The sequence below is a fragment of the Pelobates fuscus genome, chromosome 12 (genome assembly GCF_036172605.1).
Source record: "Pelobates fuscus isolate aPelFus1 chromosome 12, aPelFus1.pri, whole genome shotgun sequence".
In the NCBI taxonomy this organism is placed as follows: Eukaryota; Metazoa; Chordata; class Amphibia; order Anura; family Pelobatidae; genus Pelobates; species Pelobates fuscus.
This window is the reverse complement of record NC_086328.1, coordinates 55,426,322-55,448,618: the sequence shown is the minus strand read 5'-3', so window position 1 is coordinate 55,448,618 and position 22,297 is coordinate 55,426,322. Positions and strand designations below refer to the sequence as shown.

At 45.4% G+C, this 22,297-nt stretch overlaps 1 protein-coding gene across 2 annotated transcripts in view; it reads right to left on the bottom strand.

Moving 5' to 3' along the window:
* The window catches only part of LPCAT2 (lysophosphatidylcholine acyltransferase 2), a 1,632,697-nt gene that overhangs the window by 1,523,408 nt on the left and 86,992 nt on the right, over positions 1 to 22,297 (bottom strand). For both annotated transcript variants that reach the window (XM_063438673.1, XM_063438674.1), the window contains exon 2: positions 2,746 to 2,865. In XM_063438673.1, the coding sequence (XP_063294743.1) occupies positions 2,746 to 2,859 (114 nt within the window). In that variant the 5' untranslated portion in view covers positions 2,860 to 2,865. The remainder of the gene's footprint in view (positions 1 to 2,745; positions 2,866 to 22,297) is intronic.

Here is a 22,297-nt window from a genome sequence, read left to right as displayed (position 1 = left end):
GGACACTCCCAGGGGGAGGCATAAAATCACCAATCACACATCTGGTGCAGCCCACACATTCCCTCCCCTCAGATAAACAGTTAAACCAATTATTACATACAATAAAAATACAGTTTTTACACACACACTGTAACTTTAAAACCATACATTCAATTTCCATAAAAGTTACATATTCAGACTCAGCATACATCAAACATAAACACTTCCAAAAATCAGGCAAATCCCTTCAGTGGATCAAAAGTTAGCTGGAAGTCCTTTATGACCGACCGCAAGCACAATTTCCTGCCCAAAACAGTTCCATAGATTTGGGCTGTGCGGTCGGTCAATTTCATGCCGAAAAACGACTTTTCGAACGGGACTTAGTCTCTGGAGCTGCAAGTTCAGTATGGGAGAAGGTAAGGGTCAGCGGTGTTCGGCAAAATGTGTAGCCGATTTTAGTTCCACAGAATCTTTAGCATACACCGCTGACCGCATTCGAATGACTAAAATGGCCGCCGCCACGTGTTCGGCTGTCGAATGGCGGCCACCCAGCGCTCGACAATTAACCGGCAGTAACCTCACAGCCTGGGAGGTAAATTGCCTGCACACTTTAACTTCTGGGTGGTCCGCCTGTGTGGTACTTGGTTCAGTAAGCCCTATTTACTGAACCAAGTGGGGGAAAGCCAAGAACAAGTTATTTTACAGGTCTGGGGACATAGACTTAAAGGGGCATTGTTCAGCAAAGTCACAATATGTCACCAGACGGTTCTTAAAGGACCATACACACCCAATAAAAGTTAATAAGTTTTCAGGGGCACAATCTTCCAGGGGCCATAGTCATAAGGAAGGAGGCTGGCCATTAGGTTTCTCCACAATCCAGGGAAGCAGGGCAATGTTCCATTTAAAGGGCCAGTTACAAATAACGATTTGTAACATATATATTTCCTACTAAATTGTGTATATATTGTTGTGACAAACTGCCATTTGCCACTGGGCATTGTAGAAAACTTATGGCTAGCCTCCTGCCCTACGACTATGGCCCCGGGACATAATACCCGTTAAGAACTGCATTTGGGCATAATAGATTCTTATTATGCTCTCTCTGGCTCTTTAACTGCGCTGTACAGAGACTATGGACACCTGGAATATGTTTAACTACTTTGCTGGGATTCGGTATTAAAACTGTCCGTGTCTTTTCAATCATTCCCTTTGTCTCAGTGTCTGGGTGGCCGCCATTTCAGGACTTTGCACGTGTTCGCGGCCATCTTGCGCACGAACAGCGGTGTTTTGCCATTACTCGCGTGGAACTAAAAACGGATATGCAAACAGGCGAACACCGCTGAGTCCTACAGACCTCCGTAAATTCGTACTGTAACTACCGAACGTTCCGCCGTTCGGTAGAAAGACTTAATAGACTATGGGGATTCTAGCGACCATAGAGATTCGACTGGATGGCACGAATGTCATATCTTTTCACCGTACAAACGGGGACCGATCGCAAGGCCAAAACGTATGGAACTATTTTCGGCTAGTTGGTCTGTGCGGTAGGTCAAAACTTTGGAACCCCATAACTCCTGAACCATTTGTCCGAATAGACTGATTTTCGGATATGTTGGTCCCCCTGGACGAGGGCTATCTGGGGCTATCTGGGGAACTTGGATAAATGACTGTACATGTTAATTATGTTAAATGGTTATCTGAGGGGAGGGGACGTGGGGGTTGTACCATGTATATGATTGGTGATTTTATGCCTCCCCCTTGGTGTGTTCTGTCTGTGTGTAACTGTAATAAAAAGCAGGCTGGGTGTTCCAGTCCTCAGTTCTTCTTGACCCTTCAAAACGTAGCCTCGTCTCATTCTTGGAAGGAGATTATTGTGGATTATTACTCTGCTCTTTTTACAGCTGAACCTGACTCTCCCTCTGGATCTCGTGGATGGGATTATACCAGCTTTACTTTACTTTTACACAGCAGCTTGCCAGGGAAAAGGACGCCACCAACAGCTGATACCCTCTCACTACCTGGGTAGCCGTTACAATTGTGTATTAATATATATTTTTTTATTGTACCCTATTGTAACAATGCAATGTTTTGTGGATCCAGGACATAATTGAAAACAATAGAAATCTCAAAGTATCTTTCCTGGTAAAATATGTTATAAATAAATCAGTTTTCAAAGAAAGAGGAAGTGCTGGGAGTAGTGTTTAGTGTTCTGCAGGGAACTATTTTAGGATTGATTGGGGGAGGGGAGGGTTTACCCTGTGTGATTTGTTTTTAATGTGTATATTTCTTTGGTGCTATTTGTGAACAGTAAAGAAAGGGTTAAGCAATACATGTCTCTAGTAGCTTTTATAAAAGCATTACGTTGTTTCATGAAATAGCAAAATCGTATAATTAGATGCAGTGAAAATTAGTCATTACAACTTCCCAACCATGGTTCTTTCAATAAGGCAGGGGTGCTTTGTAAACTAATGTACAATTTATTTTTTTATTCTTATAGTTTACAAATTTACTGTTTACTAGTTTACCATCAGTACACAAATCTTTATTTTTGCTTATATCTTCTTATTCTAAATGAGGAAGAAGACGATTACATTTAATTTTAACTTCTTCTTTCTTCGTCTAAGCTTTCTATGTTCTCAAAAATATGTGTAGAAATAAGATGTTTCCTGGGGATGTGTGAAACTATATGTACAAATCCACTGATGTTGTTACAGGTTATATCAGTAAAACATAAGCCACTAATGTAGACAGTTTCTTTCATCTTACATTTACTCTGTTGATATGGGTCAGGCATAGCTCATGCACAAATGGATTTGGAATTTGTGGAGGAATAAAAGACTTTTGCCGTGGTAAAAGAGGAATTCGTTGATGCAGCACCATGTTAACCTGAAAACAATTGAAAAACTATTAAATACAAAATATTAAAAAGTACAAATAGATTCTAACAGATATTTATCATACTTAGAAATCAATAGCTAAATCATAAGATGTGGCCATCTTATTTTATTAACTCTAAAGCAAGTTAAAATATCTCTACTACTTACCAAATTGCTTTTTATTTTAATTTTGTAGCTTATCTAGCTTAGACTGAAACCCTGAATGGCAAAACAATTTCAGACAAAATAAAAGTTAATTAAATAAACTGTCTGGCAATCTTCCTAATTTTCTAATATACAGCTACAGTATACACTGCGTGCAGAATTATTAGGCAAATGAGTATTTTGACCACATCATCCTCTGTATGCATGTTGTCTTACTCCAAGCTGTATAGGCTCGAAAGCCTACTACCAATTAAGCATATTAGGTGATGTGCATCTCTGTAATGAGAAGGGGTGTGGTCTAATGACATCAACACCCGATATCAGGTGTGCATAATTATTAGGCAACCTCCTTTCCTTTGGCAAAATGGGTCAAAAGAAGGACTTGACAGGCTCAGAAAAGTAAAAAATAGTGAGATATCTTGCAGAGGGATGCAGCACTCTTAAAATTGCAAAGCTTCTGAAGCGTGATCATCGAACAATCAAGCGTTTCATTCAAAATAGTCAACAGGGTCGCAAGAAGCGTGTGGAGAAACCAAGACGCAAAATAACTGCCCATGAACTGAGAAAAGTCAAGCGTGCAGCTGCCAAGATGCCACTTGCCACCAGTTTGGCCATATTTCAGAGCTACAACATCACTGGAGTGCCCGAAAGCACAAGGTGTGCAATACTCAGAGACATGGCCAAGGTAAGAAAGGCTGAAAGACGACCACCACTGAACAAGACACACAAGCTGAAACGTCAAGACTGGGCCAAGAAATATCTCAAGACTGATTTTTCTAAGGTTTTATGGACTGATGAAATGAGAGTAAGTCTTGATGGGCCAGATGGATGGATTGGTAAAGGGCAGAGAGCTCCAGTCCGACTCAGACGCCAGCAAGGTGCAGGTGGAGTACTGGTTTGGGCTGGTATCATCAAAGATGAGCTTGTGGGGCCTTTTCGGGTTGAGGATGGAGTCAAGCTCAACTCCCAGTTTATGGAAGACACCTTCTTCAAGCAGTGGTACAGGAAGAAGTCTGCATCCTTCAAGAAAAACATGATTTTCATGCAGGACAATGCTCCATCACACGCGTCCAAGTACTCCACAGCGTGGCTGGCAAGAAAGGGTATAAAAGAAGAAAATCTAATGACATGGCCTCCTTGTTCACCTGATCTGAACCCCATTGAGAACCTGTGGTCCATCATCAAATGTGAGATTTACAAGGAGGGAAAACAGTACACCTCTCTGAACAGTGTCTGGGAGGCTGTGGTTGCTTCTGCACGCAATGTTGATGGTGAACAGATCAAAACACTGACAGAATCCATGGATGGCAGGCTTTTGAGTGTCCTTGCAAAGAAAGGTGGCTATATTGGTCACTGATTTGTTTTTGTTATGTTTTTGAATGTCAGAAATGTATATTTGTGAATGTTGAGATGTTATATTGGTTTCACTGGTAAAAATAAATAATTGAAACGGGTATATATTAGTTTTTTGTTAAGTTGCCTAATAATTATGCACAGTAATAGTCACCTGCACACACAGATATCCCCCTAAAATAGCTCAAACTAAAAACAAACTAAAAACTACTTCCAAAAATATTCAGCTTTGATATTAATGAGTTTTTTGGGTTCATTGAGAACATGGTTGTTGTTCAATAATAAAATTAATCCTCAAAAATACAACTTGCCTAATAATTCTGCACTCCCTGTACATTGGGTGCAGTATGATAAACAAAGGGATACATTTAAAAAGTGGCTTTGCTAGGCGTGGACTTTAGTGGCTGAATGCTTGGATGTGGATTGGCAAAGCATCACATGTACAAAAAGAGTATAAGAAGACTCTTAGTAAGGGCTGAAGCCGTAATATTTTATTATTTTCATATACAAATGGTTTAGCTCTGCCTCACACATTTGATATATACAGTATATATATATATATATATATATATATATATATATATATATATATATATATATATATATTATCCTATCATATGCTGCCAGACAAAGTCAGACACACAGTGCGCTACACAGATCATTAAAACAGTGTACATACGATAACACAATATTACACATACTCAGAAACAGTATACACACACTGTTACACGTACACATTGTAAGTAGTTGTTTTTTGAGATTTAGGGAATTCTCCCCTTCCATTTTTTTTTCGTTTCTTAAGCCACTCCCTGGGATGCTATACAACATCCAGAAAGTGTATCTCCTATGATGTCACACATTTATAATCAATTATGCAAATTAGCATGGGCGAAAAACCTAGCTGTAGTGAAAATTGACAACGTTAAGGCCTACTGCCTCTTGTGATGAGACCTAAGGCAAAAAATAGATTTGATATTTACAATCTCTTGTTGGTTCTGACTAGTGATGTACCGAACAGTTCGCTGGCGAATAGTTCCTGGCGAACATAGCCCCTATTCGTCATCATTGAGTAAACTTTGACCCTGTGCCTCACGGTCAGCAGACACATTCCAGCCAATCAGCAGCACACCCTCCCTAGCAGACCCCACCTCCTGGACAGCATCCATTTTAGATTCATTTGGAAGCTGCATACATTTTTTTTGTATTTATTTATTTATTATTTTTTTCTTTTTTTAAATTTATTTATTTCTTTTTATAATTTTTTTAAATTCTTTATTTTTGTAGTGCATGGAGGTATAACAAATGAGCATGTGGTAACCCAACGGCATTCCTCATGCTTTTCAAGTAACAATTGTAACAATAGGGTATATGTTAATACCCTAGTCTGCGCAGAGCCCTCCATGGGTGAAGATGGATTAAATTTGTTTTGCGCTCTGGTTTTTTATTTTATTTTTAAGTTCAACAGGTATGATGGCTTTTCATTTGGCCTTTTTTGGGGCTGAAAAATGAAGATTTTAGAAAAAAGAAGACGTTGAATAGTAAGTTGAATTTTACTTTACAGGGTAGTAATTTTATTCCCCTCCACTATTTTTTAGGGTGAGGGGGCTAGGTAGGAGCTTTTTTATTTGGGTGTGTGACTAGGGGCTTGGGGAACCCTAGTCACCTTTGATGGGGGAGGGGGGATTTTCATTTAGGGCCCCCACCCGCCACTCTACACACACTATACACACTCAACACACACTATACACACTCTACAGACACTGCATACACTCTACACACACTGCAAACACTGCACACACACTACACACACTGTACACACTATACACACACTGTACACACTATGCACACACTGCATACACTATGCACACACACTACACACACTGCATACACACTGCACACAATATACACACACTAAACACACTATACACACACTATACACACACACTATACACACACTGCACACACTATACACACACTGCACACACTGCACACACTATACACACACTGCACACACACTATTCACACACACTATACACACACTGCATACACTATGCACACTCTAAACACACTGCATACACACTGCACACACTGCATACACTATACACACACTGCACTAACTATACACACACACTGCACACACTATACACCCACTGCATACACCCTATACACACACTGCATACACACTATACACACTCTGCATACACACTATATACACACTATACACACACACTATACACACACTGCACACACTGCACACACTGCACACACTATACACACTGCACACACTATACACAATCTGCACACACTACATGCACTACACACACTGCATACACACTATACACACATGTAGCAGACTGGACCCTGCACCAGAGTCTGCCCCAGTTTCCTGGAGGGGACTGCTTGCTCGCCTCCTGCCCTGTGATTATGGTCCCTGGGAGATATGGCCCTTCAAGTACAATATTTGGGCATAATGGATTATGTATGACCTTACTGGTCCTTTAAGAACCATCTGGGGACATACTGTGGAGTTACTGGGTGACCACCATTTCATGTATCAGAGGCACATGGTGAGAACAATGGATGAAGTACATGGTGAGAACAATGGATGGCGGCCATTTTAACTCACAGACATTGTTGTGACTTTTCTACACGGTGCCATTTCGCCGGTATTTGGCACACAAAGACATTGTGCAGTAGTTTTAAACTATACAACAGGGGACACATTATACAGTAATTATTTTTTATATAATCTGTATATGTTCTGCGGAATCTGCATTAAACTGTATCTTCCAAACTACTGAATGGATCTGGGTGAATTTTGGATATGTGGTTCACCCAGATCCCCTGGTTCTGAGGCTATACTTTATATGGGGTTATTGCATGTTTTGGGGTCCCTGTGATTTTTTTTTATAAAACTGTATTCCTCTGCCTGTGATAATGAGATTACCCATTGTGTTCAGTAATCCTATTACAGGCAGAGGTGAGGATTTTGTGTGGGAGTGTCTGTGTGTATTGTACCGATTGATTGGTTGTTTTGTCCCTCCCTGTGGGCGGACCTGTATTCTCAACAACTGTAATAAAAACCAGGCTGGGAGTGCCAGCCTCAGTTCCTGCTTAACCCTCAAAGTGAAGTGTCGTCTCATTATTGGGGGAGGATTTATTGTATGCTGTTCCAGTTTGACTGCTAGGAGTGTAAACCTATTTGTATGGTTTCCTATTCAACTGTCTACAGCATTCATATGCTTGAGAGGATTTATACGCTTCTCTGATTTGGTGGTTGTGGTGTCTGCTGCAGTGCTTGGAGTCCTCAGGAAATGCTAGGAGCATCCTTTAACGGAGGTACTCAGTCGGGGTGCCAGGCGATCTGTTACATTGGTGGCAATCGGTGGGATGGCGTCCTAGTGCGAGGTAAAGCAGCTCAGAGACACTGTTTGGATTTACAAATTGAGGGCAACGCTAGCACTCGTGCAGTGCCCCTGGGAGCAGACAAGTATGGAAGGTTCTGGCTCTGGAGATGATTGGCTGGCCGAGGTGAGGCAGCGAGTGGCCGAGTATGGGGATGATATACCCATGGAGACACGCCGGGTGATCTGGAACCAGGTCATGGCCGAGCGAAACACAAGGCTGGGCCGAGAATTCTGACTGGCGAAAGAGAGGAAGTATGCTCAGCAGCAGGAGCATTACAGCAGCCGAGTAGAGGCTGCATCCGAGGAGGTTAGCCGTCTTTCCCTGAGGCGGCGGGAGGAACCCGAAGTGGGGGTCCTCATAGACTGGTCCTGTGAGGAACCACAACAGGCAGGTAGAGATGGGACCAAGGTCTCTCCACTGGGCCCACCGTGATGCTGGGCAGCTGGCCCAGATCCCCAGCAGCAGCCAGAGTTGCCAGGTGGGGAAGCAGGTGGCCCTTACTCACAAATGTTGAGGGGCCTCACGGATTGGTCCTGGGAAGACCCACAGATGGCAGGTGGAGATGGGACTGCGGTCTCTCTACCGGCCCTACAGGGATGCTGGGCAGTCGGCCCAGATCCCCAGCGGCAGTGTGCGTTACAGGGAGCTGAAGGTGCCATCCTTCCTCCCCAGCGGCAGTGTGTGGTACAGAAAGCTGAAGGTGTCATCCTTCCTCCCCAGCGGCAGTCTACAGTTCAGGGAGAGGAACTTGTTACCCCCTCTCCCCAGCGGCAGTCTACAGTTCAGGGAGAGGAACTTGTTACCCCCTCTCCCCAGCGGCAGTCTACAGTTCAGGGAGAGGAGCTTGTTACCCCCTCTCCCCAGCGGCAGTCTGCGGTTCAGAGAGAGGAGCTTGTTATCCCCTCTCCCCAGCGGCAGTCTACAGTTCAGGGAGAGGAGCTGGTTACCCCCTCTCCCCAGCAGAAGCATAGCCCAGGGAGTACGGAGGGTCAGCCCTGCTCCCCAGCGGCAGAATATTTTACCGGGAGGGGAGAGTCTCGTTCCCCCTCCCCAGCGGCAGCCTAGCCCACCAAGGGGAGACACTAAGCCCCTCACCAGCGCAGATGGGACCGTGGTCTCTGCGCCCAAGCTACAGGGAGTACGGACGGTCAGTCCTGCTCCCCAGCTGCAGAATTTTTTACTGGGAGGGGAGAGTCTCGTTCCCCCTCCCCAGCGGCAGCCTAGCCAACCAAGTGGAGACAGTAAACCCCACAACAGTGCAGATGGGACCGTAGTCTCTGCACTGGCAGCACAAGGGGTAAGGACGGTCGGTCCTGTCCCCCAGCCACAGAGCTGTGTATCCAGAGGGGAGACAGTCGGTCTCCCCCTCCCACAACCAGGCTCCAACCAGGCTACTTCCGGGGTAGCGCTGGCACCAGGGCAGAGTACCCTAGTCTCTGTCCACTCAGCAACCCACCAAGGCAGCCTACCAGTCCCCCACACAGCCGTGGTGAGGCACCTGGACCTGAACAAGTTTCTCCTTCATCCAGATGCAGTAACTATTTATTGTGGGTGGGCTGTACTGCTGTTTGTGCTTCGTGGGTGGGTTGCTGGACTAACACGGGCACTGACCAGCAGGAGGTCAGATACCCTGTTAGTCTAGTTGGTAAAGGGGAGAAATGTAGCAGACTGGACCCTGCACCAGAAACTGCCCCAGTTTCCTGGAGGGGACTGCTTGCTCGCCTCCTGCCCTGTGATTATGGTCCCTGGGAGATATGGCCCTTCAAGTACAATATTTGGGCATAATGGATTATGTATGACCTTACTGGCCCTTTAAGAACCATCTGGGGACATACTGTGGAGCCATTTTAACTCACAGACATTGTTGTGACTTTTCTACACGGTGCCATCTCGCCGGTATTTGGCACACAAAGACATTGTGCAGTAGTTTTAAACTATACAACAGGGGACACATTATACAGTAATTATTTTTTATATAATCTGTATATGTTCTGCGGAATCTGCATTAAACTGTATCTTCCAAACTACTGAATGGATCTGGGTGAATTTTGGATATGTGGTTCACCCAGATCCCCTGGTTCTGAGGATATACTTTATATGTATGTTTTGGGGTCCCTGTGATATTTTTTATAAAACTGTAGTCCTCTGCCTGTGATAATGAGATTACCCATTGTGTTCAGTAATCCTATTACAGGCAGAGGGGAGGATTTTGTGTGGGAGTGTCTGTGTGTATTGTTCCGATTGATTGGTTGTTTTGTCCCTCCCTGTGGGCGGACCTGTATTCTCAACTGTGATGGAAGGCTGTGTAGGATCTGATAATGCCATTTTTATATTCTCCATCTTAAATACCCAAACCAAGTACTTTGAAAATCAATGTTTTGTATACCGTGTTTAAAGATATATTTTTCTATGCTTTAAGATGACCGATGGCTATGGAATTTGCTGAGCTCAACAGAATGACGATACCTCCCCCAGAGACAAACACCCTTATCATAAAGGATAAGCCATGTGTCAACAAAGGAAGATATGAGAAGACACATAGCAACTAAAAGTATCCAATGAGGGGGGGTGGTGCCTAGCAGCGGAGGTGAACGGTCGCATGCTTGAAGAGCTCCGGGCCGCGACAGGGGAAATACCCTCCATTCACACCCTTAACCGGACAAAACGAATCTCAGAGGGACCCCATTAGAAGGAAGGACGTAATGGGCCGAAAATCAAAAAAACTCCGACCTGAAAGGCCCGTGCCGGGCATGGATATCGGTGAGCTCTGGCGGCAGGCTTGCAGCGCATCAGGCCCCATGGCGGGTGCTCTGATTTTTTCGAAGAATCCTCGGACGAAGATGAGGAGGAACTCCCTCCGGGTCACCCTCAGCCACCACCGGCCAAAACGCAGCATTCACCGCCGGCCAAGGCCACCACGCCTGTAAGCATGGAAGCCATAAGAGAGCTAATGGCAGAACATCATACAAAGATCGCGGCGGATGTTGCCTCGATCAGAGACGCACTGCAAGGCTTGACAGGCCGCATTGGGACCGTGGAAGTCTCCACAACACCAAAATGCAAACGCTGCAGCAAGAAGTCCAAGAACTGAAAACGCTGGCAGGACAAACAGAGCTAAGGTTTGCAACACTCGAAGACAAACACCGCATGAGGCACCTTAAGATCAGGGGCATCAGCGACAGCATACCTGATACCGAACTCCCCCACCTTACCAGGCGACTCCTTACAGCTCTGCTGACTCCAAAAACAGCTAAAGCGGTGACAATAGATGGAGTTTTCCGTATACCGAAGCCCACTGGGGCCCCTGCCACTGCTACACGGGACGTTATTTTGCAGTTCCAGACATACAGGGACAGGACAGCGGTACTGACAAGTACCAGGGACCAACCGTCCTACCTCTTCGAGGACATGTCTCTCTCATTTTACCCTGATTTATCAGGAGCGACGTTGGCGTGGAGGCGATCCTTACAACAATTGACAGCCCTCCTGCGAACACACGGCATCAGGTACCGATGGGGCCCAGCACATACCCTACAAATCACCAAGGGAGACACCGCACTTACAATACGCAGCATACAGGAGGCACCAGTGATACTACGAGAGCTACAGCTCCCAGCGGACTCTCTAGCACTACCAACTCCGGCGGACAGACACAAGACCCCACAGACTTGGTGCACAGCAGGCGCAGCGGAATTGATTCCCAGGAGGCAAGCGGGAGCTCCTAAAGCCAAGTCCACCACTTGAAAAGACTGGGACTCTATAACATACTACCGGGACTTTGACCTCTAGCACTGACCCTGAACCAAACACGAAAAACCGGGGACAGTAGCCCCTCTCTGCGGATGACCGCACTCCCCCATCCAATGACACCCACACACCACACACTACCAGCCGGCCCCTCTTTAGGAACTGTCATACCCCTCACTTCACCACCACCATGGGGACACCCCAAACAAGCCTTTCTGCCCGACAACATAGATCAAGAACAAGAATCTGGCCCTCACCTAGCTCACCTAGCTTCCAATGCGGAGACAACTCCCACCGCCCTCCATACCCATATCCATGTCCATAGGGGATCCCCAGAGACACTCACTATCCGACGATACCCGGGCATCACACAGGCCCCCCACTAGGCACAGAAACCCCGGACACGTCATATGCCATACATACCTACAGGTAGACAACTCCCGATACTCGAGGAGACATGGGAGGATGGGCTTGACCTCAGTGGCTCAGTACCTGAAGATACACTATTTACATACCTGTCCTATTAGACAATGTTTATTTTTGCTGCTTTGTTTTCCTTTTTTTTTATTTTATTGTTCATTTTATCTTTTATTTTTTTTATTTTATTATTTCCACGCTTGTCAACGATTATCTATGGGACAAACAAGGTCCAACTCCACCTTCCATGAAACAAGGACTCTTAGCCCGAACACCACTAACATAACGATTACAGGCATCACATGGTACGACATTAGGTAGTATCATATTATATTAGGAGGTATCGAGACGTTTCTCTAAAACGTATCCATGTTAGGGTCACGCTAAAACAAGCGCTAGAGCGAGGTTTAAACGTTTTAATATGTCTGCTTTGTTTCACTCATTTACGACCTACCTTTATTCAAGCCTCACTTGTCAGTTAACGGCTTGGTATACAATAAGTCAAACTATGCCTTGCGACATGACCAGAATAGTACTCTGGGTTACCCAAACTTTGCTATCTAAACCCATCAGCGAAGTTCCCTTTAAACTTATAATCAGTTCCCTTAAGGCGCGCTGAACCAGACGAGTCATTTAGCAAACTGTTCATGGTAACTCATTCATTACTGTCTAATCTGTCAACATGCTTTTTTTAAAAATATTGTGCAATTTCTTGCTGCCTATGTTCCAATATAAATGCACGCTGTTGTGGCGTATAAAAACTGTATGTACTCACCTGCACACCAAAAATAAAGAATTAAAAAAAAAAAAAAAAAAAAAAAGTATCCAATGAAAAGCTTACAACACAATCCAACAAAATGTTTACAGCTTAGGTTATACAATGTATATGTGCTGAATGTGACAATTTATGGCTATAAAAGCCACGTCCAGACTGCCAGTAATACAGAAGGATTTTCCTACTGAACTTTACGTGTCAGTGTGATTATTTATCTCCTCATGCATGAGCTATACCTTGAACGTATTGATTAGGACTGACAATATACAACAGAGGGCAAAATAATCTATTTCAGCTTGGTGCCTAACGTGGGGCCGTAGCCTGTGTTGGTCGATGCCGAACAAGAGAGGAGGGGGACAAGCAGGGCCGGATTAACATAGGGGCTGATGGAGCTGCAGCTCCAGGCCCAGGCCCATGGAATAGGCCCATTTAAAAAAAAAAAAAAATAATAATTTTTTTTTTTTTTTTACACACTACTCTTAAGTATTCCACTTAACTGGTATTTTAATGGCACAGCTGGTATTTGAGGCTTCCTGGCCAGTGCCAGTATTGCTGTAATACCGGCAATACAAATGCAGGTATTTTTCTCAGTATAAACGGAAATTACCAGCACCGGCCAGTAGGGGTCACTGTGTGTGGGGACAGGCAGGGATAGGAAGTAACCAGGGCGCTGTGTGCTGGGAGGACTTCCTCCAGGATCATAGAGAGCAGCGCAGGGGAGAGACAGGGAGAGGAAGATCAGCTCTGCACAGAGGCATCCAGACAGCTGCTGGTAAGTGTTATTTAGTCTGTGTGTAGGGGGGGGGGGGGGGGGAGGGGTCAGTCTGTGTGTGTGTATGGATCAGTCTGTGTGTGTGTATGGATCAATCTGTGTGTGTGTATGGATCAGTCTGTGTGTGTGTATGGATCAGTCTGTGTGTGTGTATGGATCAGTCTGTGTGTGTGTATGGATCAGTCTGTGTGTGTGTATGGATCAGTCTGTGTGTGTATGGATCAGTCTGTGTGTGTGTATGGATCAGTCTGTGTGTGTGTATGGATCAGTCTGTGTGTGTGTATGGATCAGTCAGTGTGTGTGTATGGATCAGTCTGTGTATGTATGGATCAGTCTGTGTATGTATGGATCAGTCTGTGTGTGTATGGATCAGTCTGTGTGTGTGTATGGATCAGTCTGTGTGTGTGTATGGATCAGTCTGTGTATGTATGGATCAGTCTGTGTATGTATGGATCAGTCTGTGTATGTATGGATCAGTCTGTGTGTGTGTATTGATCAGTCTATATGTATGGGTCAGTCTGTGTGTGTATGGATCAGTCTGTGTATGTATGGATCCGTCTGTGTGTGTGTGGGGGGGGGGTCAGTCTGTATGTATGGGTCAGTCTGTGTGTGTATGGATCAGTCTGTGTGTATGTGTATGGATCAGTCTGTGTGTGTGTATGGATCAGTCTGTGTATGTATGGATCAGTCTGTGTGTGTGTGTATGGATCAGTCTGTGTATGTATGGATCAGTCTGTGTGAGGGGGGGGGGGGTCAGTCTGTATATGTATGGATCAGTCTGTGTATGTATGGATCAGTCTGTGTGTGTGTATGGATCTGTCTGTGTGTGTGTATGGATCCGTCTGTGTGTGTGTATGGATCCGTCTGTGTATGTATGGATCAGTCTGTGTGTGTGTATGGATCAGTCAGTGTGTGTGTATGGATCAGTCTGTGTATGTATGGATCAGTCTGTGTGTAGGGGGGGTCAGTCTGTATATGTATGGATCAGTCTGTGTGTGTATGGGTCAGTCTGTGTGTAGGGGGGTCAGTCTGTATATGTATGGATCAGTCTGTGGATATATGGGTCAGTCTGTGTATGTATGGATCAGTCTGTGTGTGTGTATGGATCAGTTTGTGTGTGTGTATGGCTCAGTCTGTGTGTGTGTATGGCTCAGTCTGTGTGTGTGTATGGCTCAGTCTGTGTGTGTGTATGGCTCAATCTGTGTGTGTGTGTGTATGGCTCAGTCTGTGTGTGTGTATGGATCAGTCTGTGTGTGTATGGATCAGTCTGTGTGTGTATGGATCAGTCTGTGTGTGTGTATGGATCAGTCTGTGTGTGTGTATGGATCAGTCTGTATGTATGGGTCAGTCTGTGTGTATGGATCAGTCTGTGTGTGTATGGATCAGTCTGTGTGTGTGTATGGATCAGTCTGTGTGTGTGTGTGTATGGATCAGTCTGTGTGTGTATGGATCAGTCTGTGTATGTATGGATCAGTCTGTGTGTAGGGGGGGTCAGTCTGTATATGTATGGATCAGTCTGTGTGTGCGTATGGATCGGTCTGTGTGTGTGTGTGTGTATGGATCAGTCTGTGTATGTATGGATCAGTCTGTGTGTGTGTATGGATCAGTCTGTGTGTGTGTATGGATCAGTCTGTGTGTGTGTGTATGGATCAGTCTGTGTGTGTGTATGGATCAGTCTGTGTGTGTATGGATCAGTCTGTGTGTGTATGGATCAGTCTGTGTGTGTGTGTATGGATCAGTCTGTGTGTGTGTATGGATCAGTCTGTGTGTGTGTATGGATCAGTCTGTGTGTGTGTATGGATCAGTCTGTGTATGTATGGATCAGTCTGTGTGTAGGGGGGGTCAGTCTGTATATGTATGGATCAGTCTGTGTGTGTATGGGTCAGTCTGTGTGTGTATGGATCAGTCTGTGTGTGTGTATGGATCAGTCTGTGTGTGTGTATGGATCAGTCTGTGTATGTATGGATCAGTCTGTGTATGTATGGATCAGTCTGTGTATGTATGGATCAGTCTGTGTGTGTGTATTGATCAGTCTATATGTATGGGTCAGTCTGTGTGTGTATGGATCAGTCTGTGTATGTATGGATCCGTCTGTGTGTGTGTGTGGGGGGGGTGTCAGTCTGTATATGTATGGATCAGTCTGTATGTATGGGTCAGTCTGTGTGTGTATGGATCAGTCTGTGTGTGTGTGTATGGATCAGTCTGTGTGTGTGTATGGATCAGTCTGTGTATGTATGGATCAGTCTGTGTGTGTGTGTGTGTATGGATCAGTCTGTGTATGTATGGATCAGTCTGTGTGAGGGGGGGGTCAGTCTGTATATGTATGGATCAGTCTGTATATGTATGGATCAGTCTGTGTATGTATGGATCAGTCTGTGTGTGTGTATGGATCCGTCTGTGTGTGTGTATGGATCCGTCTGTGTGTGTGTATGGATCCGTCTGTGTATGTATGGATCAGTCTGTGTGTGTGTATGGATCAGTCAGTGTGTGTGTATGGATCAGTCTGTGTATGTATGGATCAGTCTGTGTGTAGGGGGGGTCAGTCTGTATATGTATGGATCAGTCTGTGTGTGTATTTGTCAGTCTGTGTGTAGGGGGGTCAGTCTGTATATGTATGGATCAGTCTGTGTATATATGGGTCAGTCTGTGTATGTATGGATCAGTCTGTGTGTGTGTATGGATCAGTTTGTGTGTGTGTATGGCTCAGTCTGTGTGTGTGTATGGCTCAGTCTGTGTGTGTGTATGGCTCAGTCTGTGTGTGTGTATGGCTCAATCTGTGTGTGTGTGTGTATGGCTCAGTCTGTGTGTGTGTATGGATCAGTCTGTGTGTGTATGGATCAGTCTGTGTGTGTATAGATCAGTCTGTGTGTGTGTATGGATCAGTCTGTGTGTGTGTATGGATCAGTCTGTATGTATGGGTCAGTCTGTGTGTATGGATCAGTCTGTGTGTGTATGGATCAGTCTGTGTGTGTGTATGGATCAGTCTGTGTGTGTGTGTGTATGGATCAGTCTGTGTGTGTATGGATCAGTCTGTGTATGTATGGATCAGTCTGTGTGTAGGGGGGGTCAGTCTGTATATGTATGGATCAGTCTGTGTGTGCGTATGGATCGGTCTGTGTGTGTGTGTGTGTGTATGGATCAGTCTGTGTGTGTGTATGGATCAGTCTGTGTGTGTGTATGGATCAGTCTGTGTGTGTGTATGGATCAGTCTGTGTGTATGTATGGATCAGTCTGTGTGTGTGTATGGATCAGTCTGTGTATGTATGGATCAGTCTGTGTGTGTGTATGGATCAGTCTGTATGTATGGGTCAGTCTGTGTGTGTGTATGGATCAGTCTGTATGTATGGGTCAGTCTGTGTGTGTATGGATCAGTCTGTGTATGTATGGATCCGTCTGTGTGAGGGGGGGGGGTCAGTCTGTATATGTATGGATCAGTCTGTATGTATGGTTCAGTCTGTGTGTGTATGTTTCAGTCTGTGTATGTATGGATCAGTCTGTGTATGTATGGATCAGTCTGTGTGTGTGTATGGATCAGTCTGTGTATGTATGGATCAGTCTGTGTGTGTGTATGGATCAGTCTGTGTGTGTGTGTGTATGGATCAGTCTGTGTATGTATGGATCAGTCTGTGTGAGGGGGGGCAGTCTGTATATGTATGGATCAGTCTGTGTATGTGTGGATCAGTCTGTGTGTATGTATGGATCAGTCTGTGTGTATGTATGGATCAGTCTGTGTGTGTGTGTATGGATCAGTCTGTGTGTGTGTATGGATCAGTCTGTGTGTATGGATCAGTCTGTGTATGTATGGATCAGTCTGTGTGTAGGGGGGGTCAGTCTGTATATGTATGGATCAGTCTGTGTGTGTATGGATCAGTCTGTGTATATATGGGTCAGTCTGTGTGTGTGTATGGATCAGTCTGTGTGTGTGTATGGATCAGTCTGTGTGTGTGTATGGATCCGTCTGTGTGTGTGTATGGCTCAGTCTGTGTGTGTATGGATCAGTCTGTGTGTGTGTATGGATCAGTCTGTGTGTGTGTATGGATCAGTCTGTGTGTGTATGGATCAGTCTGTGTGTGTATGGATCAGTCTGTGTGTAGGGGGGCAGTCTGTATATGTATGGATCAGTCTGTGTATGTATGGGTCAGTCTGTGTGGGGGCAGTCTGTGAGTGTATGGGCCAGCCAGTGAGTGTATGGGTCAGCCAGTGAGTGTATGGGTGTGGGGGGGGGGGGTCAGTCTGTGTATGTATGGGTCAGTCTGTGAGTGTATGGGTCAGTCTGTGTATGGGTGTGGGGCGTCAGTCTGTGTATGTATGGGTTAGTCTGTGTAAGGGAGCAGAGTGTGTGTGTATGGGTCTATCTGTGTATGGGTATGTCTGTGTATGGGCCAGTCGAGTATGTATGGGTTAGTCTGTGTATGGGCCAGTCTGTGTATGTATGGGTTAGTCTGTGTATGGGCCAGTCTGTGTATGTATGGGTTAGTCTGTGTAAGGGAGCAGTCTGTGTGTGGGGGGCAGAGTGTGTGTGTATGGGTCTATCTGTGTATGGGTATGTCTGTGTATGGGTCTGTCTGTGTATGGGTCTGTCTGTGTATGGGCCGTCTGTCTATGGGCCATCTGTCTATGGGCCGTCTGTCTATGGGCCGTCTGTCTATGGGCCGTCTGTGTATGTGTATGGGTCAGTCTGTGTATGTATGGATCAGTCTGTGTGTGTTTATGGCTCAGTCTGTGTGTGTGTATGGCTCAGTCTGTGTGTGTGTATGGCTCAGTCTGTGTGTGTGTATGGCTCAGTCTGTGTGTGTGTGTGTATGGCTCAGTCTGTGTGTGTGTATGGATCAGTCTGTGTGTGTATGGATCAGTCTGTGTGTGTATGGATCAGTCTGTGTGTGTATGGATCAGTCTGTGTGTGTGTATGGATCAGTCTGTGTGTGTGTATGGATCAGTCTGTATGTATGGGTCAGTCTCTGTGTATGGATCAGTCTGTGTGTGTGTATGGATCAGTCTGTGTGTGTGTATGGATCAGTCTGTGTGTGTGTGTGTATGGATCAGTCTGTGTGTGTATGGATCAGTCTGTGTATGTATGGATCAGTCTGTGTGTAGGGGGGGTCAGTCTGTATATGTATGGATCAGTCTGTGTGTGTGTATGGATCGGTCTGTGTGTGTGTGTGTGTATGGATCAGTCTGTGTGTGTGTATGGATCAGTCTGTGTGTGTGTATGGATCAGTCTGTGTGTGTGTATGGATCAGTCTGTGTATGTATGGATCAGTCTGTGTGTGTGTGTGTGTATGGATCAGTCTGTATGTATGGGTCAGTCTGTGTGTGTGTATGGATCAGTCTGTATGTATGGGTCAGTCTGTGTGTGTATGGATCAGTCTGTGTATGTATGGATCCGTCTGTGTGTGGGGGGGGGTCAGTCTGTATATGTATGGATCAGTCTGTATGTATGGGTCAGTCTGTGTGTGTATGGATCAGTCTGTGTATGTATGGATCAGTCTGTGTATGTATGGATCAGTCTGTGTGTGTGTATGGATCAGTCTGTGTGTGTGTATGGATCAGTCTGTGTGTATGTATGGATCAGTCTGGGTGTGTGTATGGATCAGTCTGGGTGTGTGTATGGATCAGTCTGTGTATGTATGGATCAGTCTGTGTGTGTGTATGGATCAGTCTGTATGTATGGGTCAGTCTGTGTGTGTGTATGGATCAGTCTGTATGTATGGGTCAGTCTGTGTGTGTATGGATCAGTCTGTGTATGTATGGATCCGTCTGTGTGAGGGGGGGGGGGGTCAGTCTGTATATGTATGGATCAGTCTGTATGTATGGTTCAGTCTGTGTGTGTATGTTTCAGTCTGTGTATGTATGGATCAGTCTGTGTATGTATGGATCAGTCTGTGTGTGTGTGTATGGATCAGTCTGTGTATGTATGGATCAGTCTGTGTGTGTGTATGGATCAGTCTGTGTGTGTGTATGGATCAGTCTGTGTATGTATGGATCAGTCTGTGTCGGGGGGGGGTCAGTCTGTATATGTATGGATCAGTCTGTGTATGTGTGGATCAGTCTGTGTGTATGTATGGATCAGTCTGTGTGTGTGTATGGATCAGTCTGTGTGTGTGTATGGATCAGTCTGTGTGTGTGTATGGATCAGTCTGTGTTTGTATGGATCAGTCTGTGTGTAGGGGGGGTCAGTCTGTATATGTATGGATCAGTCTGTGTGTATATGGATCAGTCTGTGTGTGTGTATGGATCAGTCTGTGTGTGTGTGTGTATGGATCAGTCTGTGTGTGTGTATGGATCAGTCTGTGTGTGTGTATGGCTCAGTCTGTGTGTGTATGGATCAGTCTGTGTGTATGTATGGATCAGTCTGTGTGTGTGTGTGTATGGATCAGTCTGTATGTATGGGTCAGTCTGTGTGTGTGTATGGATCAGTCTGTATGTATGGGTCAGTCTGTGTGTGTATGGATCAGTCTGTGTATGTATGGATCCGTCTGTGTGTGGGGGGGTCAGTCTGTATATGTATGGATCAGTCTGTATGTATGGGTCAGTCTGTGTGTGTATGGATCAGTCTGTGTGTGTGTATGGATCAGTCTGTGTGTGTGTATGGATCAGTCTGTGTGTATGTATGGATCAGTCTGTGTGTGTGTATGGATCAGTCTGTGTATGTATGGATCAGTCTGTGTGTGTGTATGGATCTGTCTGTGTGTGTGTATGGATCAGTCTGTATATGTATGGATCAGTCTGTGTGTGCGTATGGATCGGTCTGTGTGTGTGTGTGTGTGTATGGATCAGTCTGTGTGTGTGTATGGATCAGTCTGTGTGTGTGTATGGATCAGTATGTGTGTGTGTATGGATCAGTCTGTGTATGTATGGATCAGTCTGTGTGTGTGTATGGATCAGTCTGTATGTATGGGTCAGTCTGTGTGTGTGTATGGATCAGTCTGTATGTATGGGTCAGTCTGTGTGTGTATGGATCAGTCTGTGTATGTATGGATCCGTCTGTGTGTGGGGGGGGTCAGTCTGTATATGTATGGATCAGTCTGTATGTATGGGTCAGTCTGTGTGTATATGGATCAGTCTGTGTATGTATGGATCAGTCTGTGTATGTATGGATCAGTCTGTGTGTGTGTATGGATCAGTCTGTGTGTGTGTATGGATCAGTCTGTGTGTATGTATGGATCAGTCTGTGTGTGTGTATGGATCAGTCTGTGTATGTATGGATCAGTCTGTGTGTGTGTATGGATCAGTCTGTATGTATGGGTCAGTCTGTGTGTGTGTATGGATCAGTCTGTATGTATGGGTCAGTCTGTGTGTGTATGGATCAGTCTGTGTATGTATGGATCCGTCTGTGTGAGGGGGGGGGTCAGTCTGTATATGTATGGATCAGTCTGTATGTATGGTTCAGTCTGTGTGTGTATGTTTCAGTCTGTGTATGTATGGATCAGTCTGTGTATGTATGGATCAGTCTGTGTGTGTGTATGGATCAGTCTGTGTATGTATGGATCAGTCTGTGTGTGTGTATGGATCAGTCTGTGTGTGTGTGTGTATGGATCAGTCTGTGTATGTATGGATCAGTCTGTGTGAGGGGGGGCAGTCTGTATATGTATGGATCAGTCTGTGTATGTGTGGATCAGTCTGTGTGTATGTATGGATCAGTCTGTGTGTATGTATGGATCAGTCTGTGTGTGTGTGTATGGATCAGTCTGTGTGTGTGTATGGATCAGTCTGTGTGTATGGATCAGTCTGTGTATGTATGGATCAGTCTGTGTGTAGGGGGGGTCAGTCTGTATATGTATGGATCAGTCTGTGTGTGTATGGATCAGTCTGTGTATATATGGGTCAGTCTGTGTGTGTGTATGGATCAGTCTGTGTGTGTGTATGGATCAGTCTGTGTGTGTGTATGGATCCGTCTGTGTGTGTGTATGGCTCAGTCTGTGTGTGTATGGATCAGTCTGTGTGTGTGTATGGATCAGTCTGTGTGTGTGTATGGATCAGTCTGTGTGTGTATGGATCAGTCTGTGTGTGTATGGATCAGTCTGTGTGTAGGGGGGCAGTCTGTATATGTATGGATCAGTCTGTGTATGTATGGGTCAGTCTGTGTGGGGGCAGTCTGTGAGTGTATGGGCCAGCCAGTGAGTGTATGGGTCAGCCAGTGAGTGTATGGGTGTGGGGGGGGGGGGTCAGTCTGTGTATGTATGGGTCAGTCTGTGAGTGTATGGGTCAGTCTGTGTATGGGTGTGGGGCGTCAGTCTGTGTATGTATGGGTTAGTCTGTGTAAGGGAGCAGAGTGTGTGTGTATGGGTCTATCTGTGTATGGGTATGTCTGTGTATGGGCCAGTCGAGTATGTATGGGTTAGTCTGTGTATGGGCCAGTCTGTGTATGTATGGGTTAGTCTGTGTATGGGCCAGTCTGTGTATGTATGGGTTAGTCTGTGTAAGGGAGCAGTCTGTGTGTGGGGGGCAGAGTGTGTGTGTATGGGTCTATCTGTGTATGGGTATGTCTGTGTATGGGTCTGTCTGTGTATGGGTCTGTCTGTGTATGGGCCGTCTGTCTATGGGCCATCTGTCTATGGGCCGTCTGTCTATGGGCCGTCTGTCTATGGGCCGTCTGTGTATGTGTATGGGTCAGTCTGTGTATGTATGGATCAGTCTGTGTGTGTTTATGGCTCAGTCTGTGTGTGTGTATGGCTCAGTCTGTGTGTGTGTATGGCTCAGTCTGTGTGTGTGTATGGCTCAGTCTGTGTGTGTGTGTGTATGGCTCAGTCTGTGTGTGTGTATGGATCAGTCTGTGTGTGTATGGATCAGTCTGTGTGTGTATGG